Source organism: Amaranthus tricolor, chromosome 17 (genome assembly GCF_026212465.1).
Source record: "Amaranthus tricolor cultivar Red isolate AtriRed21 chromosome 17, ASM2621246v1, whole genome shotgun sequence".
Lineage (NCBI taxonomy): Eukaryota > Viridiplantae > Streptophyta > Magnoliopsida > Caryophyllales > Amaranthaceae > Amaranthus > Amaranthus tricolor.
The window spans coordinates 9281921-9288389 of record NC_080063.1 but is presented as its reverse complement, the minus strand read 5'-3'; the positions used below and the strand labels follow the sequence as shown (position 1 = coordinate 9288389).

Here is a 6469-nt window from a genome sequence, read left to right as displayed (position 1 = left end):
TCAAAAGACTACTACTTAACGGAAACCGTCAGTTGACCGTCAAGCGGGGCGTTGACTTTACATGTGAGAGGCATGTGATATACATTAAACTAACTAAAGTAGCGACTTCCCTTGTTTTGTTTCCATCCATTCTCATTCTCTTTCTCTCATTGTTCACGTAAGGCATCCAATTAATAGTGCAACTCAATGCAACATTAATTCATCTAATCTATTGTAATATTTGAGGAATTTATATTTTTAAATTGGGGAATTTAATATAAATATTAATTATTTTGGACCTTGGGGTAATTAGAACAACAATTTCTTTAATTATCTTTATTATGTTTTCTTTTATTTCTTTCTTTTAAAATCAATGTTGCCTTCAATAGCACTATTCATCTTTTCCCTCATTTCTCTTCCCCCAAAATCCTATTTTTGGTCTGAAAAACGAAAACAAATTCCCTCATCTCTTTTAATTGCTCGAGCCCTTATCCCCTTCAATCTCTCTCAATTTCGAAGCCCAACTGCAATCATTTTTCATTTCTTGAATTTTTCCAAAAGAAGAACATTGGTCCTTCATCTTCCCTGGTTTTATGGCGAACAACAACAGATTTTCTGGCTAGCAACATTAGCCTCGTGCTCCGTCGCCCGGGCTAATCTACGCCGCAAACCGCCACCATGGAGTTTCTGTTCGAAAGGCCAACAACATTCCCTTTATTTTCGAATGAAAAAGAAAAGAAAATAATCTTGACCTTCTAGCTTCTAAATCTTGACTCTTAAGGGAATATATTCAATTTTTTCTATAATTTGATTGTAAATAATCTTTTCTTTTATTTACCATTTTCTAATTACATTTTGGTTACTTGTATATTGATATCTTCCTTGTTTTATTATAATTACTTATGTTAAGTTCCATTTAGAATCTCTCCCACAATGGTATAAGTGAAGTAATTAATGAAATTACAATAAAAAGAAAAAGAAGTAAATGAATGAAATGAAATGTCCACTGCCTAGCAGTGTATATATGTAGGGTACCGGGGGAAATTAGGAAATTGAAGGGAAAATAAGAAAGACACCGGAAAGAAGGTTATATTAAATGAAGTTACATGCCACTCACATGCAAAGTCAATGTCCCACTTGATGGTCAATTGACAGTTTTTGTCAAGTGGTAATCTTTTGAAAACAAAAATATCATATAAAGTAGTTTTTTGCAAAAAGAATAAGATTAGGTAATATTTTATAAAAGGTGCTATTGATTAGGTAGTTTTTTATTATATATAATTAAATTTGAATTAATTTTTTGTAGATGCGAAATACACATTCTTAATATCGCAAAAATCTACGTCAACAAATTAACTTTCAATGAAATTAAAATTGTCCCAATAAATATTGTATCATGGTTATATGTTTTGGATAGAGTTAGACATGTTCAAAAAAACCTAACTCAATTGACCAGATCTACTGACCTGCCAACCTGCATCTTAAATGGTGGGTCACAAAACTGAAAACATTAAAAGTTACGGGTCGGGTACTAGACCCGTTTTAAGCAACTTAGGTCATGGGCCACAAAATAGTTTTATTTGGGTACCCGCTTGCCCATTTATTAGAGAAGGGATTTTGTATCTTTTAAGAAGGTAAGTATTTTTTGTCTTGGACCTTAAGGAACTAGATCTGACCCGACCCTAATTCAAAGATCTGGGTCTACCTATTTTTGGATGCTAAGAGCATCCTTACTCATGACCTAATAAAAGGGTTATTCTACAATTTCACAATATTTATTTCTCTGAAAAATTTATCTTTCAATCTAATTTTATTAACATGGTCTGTTATAAAAGGTCAAAACTTCGCTCTCCTACTTTTTCACTATCCTACAATAGTTTCTCTCCTTCAATTTATCTAACATTTACCTTTATTCTTTTTGAAATTTATTTAATTGAGAAAGTAACAGTTTAGAAAATAAATGGCTATATTTTTTTTCACCCAATAGCAATAAGCCACGTGGCCCAATGAGAAATAGGATGAGCCTGCACACGTCAACAGCTATCATTAGGCAATAATTCCTAATTAATAATCGTGATTTGTAAATCACAACAAAAAGACAAAAATAATTATAATAAAATAAACAAAATCAAAAAAGTTAAATTAAAATCACAAAACTCTCACTCTATTAAATCTTACCACATAAAAGTGATTTGTTAAATTCACAAATTATCAATATTTATTAGAACTTACTCCTTAGGTTTTGCAGCCTTTAGCCCCCCTATGAAACGTGTCAATCATTTAGAAAATAGCTGTTGTAATGATGTTCTATAAATAAATCCATTATTTTCCTACTTCATTATATGTAATCTACATCATTCTTGTTCTTTTGAATCAATTTATAAAGGTAACATAAGGTATTATGTCAGTTTTACTCTCAATTTATAAATGTTAATATTATTTTTGAAAGTTGACTTACGTTACTATGTTATATGTATTCCGTAGATGTCAAAGGAGCATTGTATTGAAGAGCTTTGTGATTGTAGTTATGAAGTTGAGATTAATACACATTGGAGCGACTTTGATCCTGGGCGTGATTTTGTTGCTTGTCCTTTCTACTTGGTTGAAGGATTACGATGCACATACTTTAGATGAAGGATTACGATGCACATACTTTAGATGGATTGATCCGGAGGGTACCAAATGGCAGAGACACCTAATAATACGGCTTGAAAAAGAAAAACAAGAGCTTATAGATGAGGATTGTAATCTCAAGAGACAAATAGATGATATGTCACATAGGAAAGAAGAGACTGAAAGGATTATGAGAAAGTTTAAGAAGCAATCTTAGTTAGCGTCGGTGGTTTAAGTTAACGAATGAACTATGTAATTTGATATGTATTCGTTGAACATGAATGAAATTCTGTAGAATTTTCAAGAGCATTTTTCCTATTTGAATATGATTGTCTGTTTTTTTTTTATTAAATTCATATTGCATTCTTAACGGAATGATTCATCGCTGAAAACTCTGTGTACCTAACATCATTTCATTCATAATAAACATGTGATAATACGATAAAAATATATACATCTACATATATATTACAATTTATACACAAAAGACCAAATGTTACAAATATTGAGTATGTACAAATGTTCAATATACACAAATTGTCACTAATATTCAATATATACAAACAGTATTCTAATGCTAATCCTCCTCCTGTACCCTGTCTAACTGTGACGGTTTACGACGCCTCCTACGATAGTAAGAGGTCGTCGCATGACGCTCGGGTAGGGGAGGTCATTAATACTGTGATGATGTGGCACCCTGTGAGGACCCGGCACCGTAGTCCGGGCACGTTAAGTCAACCTCCTCAAGATGAACGTCGGCATGATGAGGAGATGACCCGTACTCGTATATAGTGGTGTGGGGCGCAGTCACTTCCGAAATGAAGTGTTGAAACTGCGTTCCTCGGAGTATGCCTTGGGCAATCTCCCGTACGGGCTCTTCTTGGGAGGAGCTGATGACCGATGCAATGCCTTGTGCCTGTAGTAAGACTTAAGTATTAATGAAATGTTTAACGTGTAAGTTCTATGGATAATAATCAATGCTGAAGAATACTTACAAAATGTGTCATCGTCGATGCTGCGGGAGTGTACTGGGCTGCCGCCATGATACCTCGTGGTGTCATCCATCGACGAGTGATAGAGAGAAACCACAGCATGTAATCTGCTGAAGTAGGTGCGCCTACAGCCTCGATCGGCGCACCTTGGGCCAACAGCTCTAGCCTGCGCATCCAACGAGCGACATGGCGCCAGTTGATCAGCACCTTCAGGGAGGTGCGAGAAGTTCTGTGCAAGCCATGTTACGCGCAGGCTACTCCCTTTGGTTACCTCTGTCGGAGGTCGGACTCCTAATCATCTATGGACTTTGTCTTGCCAGCTTTCGAGTAGGCGTCCATCGGTGCGCACGGCATGTCCCTCGATGGCAAGAACATGAGAACAAGGTAAGTGATATATGGATGGTTTGTTACATGTGCATTTCATCTCTCTCATATCCACACTTTGTATTTTACCACCCTTGGCGGATCCTTTATTACCACGTCCAGTCTTAACTTGGAAAATGCCTCTTCTGTAGTCAAATGCGACGATCTCATGGTAGTTTGCCTTCTCGGTGTTACGGGTGATAATTCTAGTGGCGTGTGAAGTGTACTTATTTCCCCCAATTAGCCACGCGTTTGCATTCTTGCGTCTTTTAACAAAGTAATCATTAACACGATAGAACGTGAACTCCACAAGAGTAGTTATGGGCAAGAAACGTACACCCTTCATCACGTTATTGAACACTTCGGCTAAGTTGGTATTAGTAACACCATACCTATGCCTTCCATCATGACATATTGACCATTTACACATATCACCAACTTGATCAATCCAAAAAAGAGTCTCTCGATTAGCAACACCAATGGCCTTTAATCCCTCGATGACCTTATGTACTTGTCTTTGCTCTGCAGTCCGTCCAAACATCTTCTTCAACTTCACATTACCCATTTGACGGTTGAAGTTACTTAACAAATGCCGCAAGCAAAACCTATGATGGGCGTTCGGAGGTTGCCATTCCGGCTCCTCCATGGTTGCTAGAATGCCCGCATGTCTATCAGAAATAACACATAACCCTGGACTATGCATCACATGCTTACGAACACACGCCATAAACCAAGACCATGCGGCTATGCATTCTTTCTCGACCAAAGCAAAGGCAAGCGGGAAGATTCCCTTGTTCCCATCTTGGGCAATCGCAGTCAACAACGTATGGCGATACTTACCATACAAATGTGTTCCGTCAATGGCAATAAGGGGTTTGCAATACTTGAATCCCTCAATACTAGGTTGGAAAGCCCAGTACACGCGTTGGAAAGTTCTAATACTAGGACGGACGTGCACACCAACATCATTATCTTCCTTAAAGAACCACTCAACTACAGTCTCGGGGTTTGAAACTTGCAATGCCTTCAAGAAACGTGGAAGAAGAGGATAATAATCTTCCCATGTACCATAGATGGAGAGAAGAGCTTGCTGTTTAGCACACCATGCCCGCTTATAGGTCACTTCGACACCGAATTGGTCTTTCACCATTTGACGGACAACAGAAACCTTAATTGATGGGTCTTGAGCAACACAATTTCTAATAAGATTGTTAATCATGGAAGATGTCAAATGAATGTGCCCAGCTGACACATTTTCAGTACTTAATACACAACCCCCATGCTTCCCTTTATATGTAATAATCTCCCATGATGGTGAATAAGAGCTCTTCCTAGCCCTAAGCCTCCAACCACACCCTCTCTTACACTTCAAGGTGAGCACAGTTTGATTTGAAGTCTCAGTTCGGTACTCAACGTTCCTATGAATGTGATACAATCTAACAGCGTCGAACAAGGCATCCTTGTTATCAAACATCATACCCTTTTGAAACTCTCCTTCATCGGTGTAGGTTGTATCACAATCCCAAGACCTCCAAGAGTTGTCCTCAATGTGTTCATCTAGAGGGGGAACCATTGCATAGGGTGTAGGAGCAATGATTGTTGGAATGTTGCCTAAGCTCATGTCATTAGCTAGAGTCTCCTCGTCAACACCCACATCGTCCTTAGAAGGAGCTTCTACGAATTCATTACTCTCACTATTAACATCACCCCACGGCTCATTTGTATCTTCTAAGTTAAAAGTATCATCATTTGTGACTTGCAATTGAAGTTGATTGGATTCATTAGAAGGATAAGAGGAAGATGGCATAAAGGGATTTTGGGTTTCATGGGTAGGGAAGGGCATATGAGAAGGAGCAAAAGAAGTTATATTCATAAATGCATTTGTTTCCACAACATTGATATCTTCATTCCCTAGGGGTACCTCTTCTACGTATAACTCTAAAAAAAGAGTAGGGGTAAACCTTGAATACTCCCACATTGCATCTATAGCTTCCTCATCCTCAACCGGAAAAGATAACAAATCTCCACTTAGATTGTACTTAAAACTTAATTAACAGTACTTTTTGTAGTGTCAATGCCAATCTTAGAGCATATAAAATGTTTAAATTCATTCAAATCCATGTATGAGTTGCATGCAAACAGTTTACGTCTTCCCCCAACATACTTAACATTGTTACTAGTTGGTCGAATTGAACCATTCCAAAAGCATACAACAGTCACACGAAATGAATCCATTTCTACAACAATACATAAAAAATCAACATCACCATGAGGTTCATAAATATATGACCACTATACATTTTAAATTCAACAACAAATTTACGAACAAACAACCTCATTATGAAGATTAAGGCAAATAACAACTACATTCGACATATTCGTAGAGTTTAAGTGTAAATGACCACCATACATCGACATACATTTTAAAATCAACACCAAATAAAAAAAATTATAATAAAAACGCACCTCAATAAGCTGTAGATCAACAAGAATTAGTAAATTGCAAGTTTATGAACCTACAT

General features: G+C 37.0%; 1 protein-coding gene across 1 annotated transcript; it reads right to left on the bottom strand.

Moving 5' to 3' along the window:
- Positions 1-2009: 2009 nt before the first annotated feature.
- LOC130803497 (uncharacterized) lies at positions 2010-4155 on the bottom strand. Its single transcript, XM_057667613.1, has 2 exons — positions 3588-4155; positions 2010-3508 (listed from the first exon to the last, which is right to left on the bottom strand). The coding sequence occupies exons 1-2, from the start codon at positions 3756-3758 to the stop codon at positions 3266-3268; spliced, it is 414 nt and encodes a 137-aa protein (XP_057523596.1). The 5' UTR covers positions 3759-4155; the 3' UTR covers positions 2010-3265.
- Positions 4156-6469: the final 2314 nt, after the last annotated feature.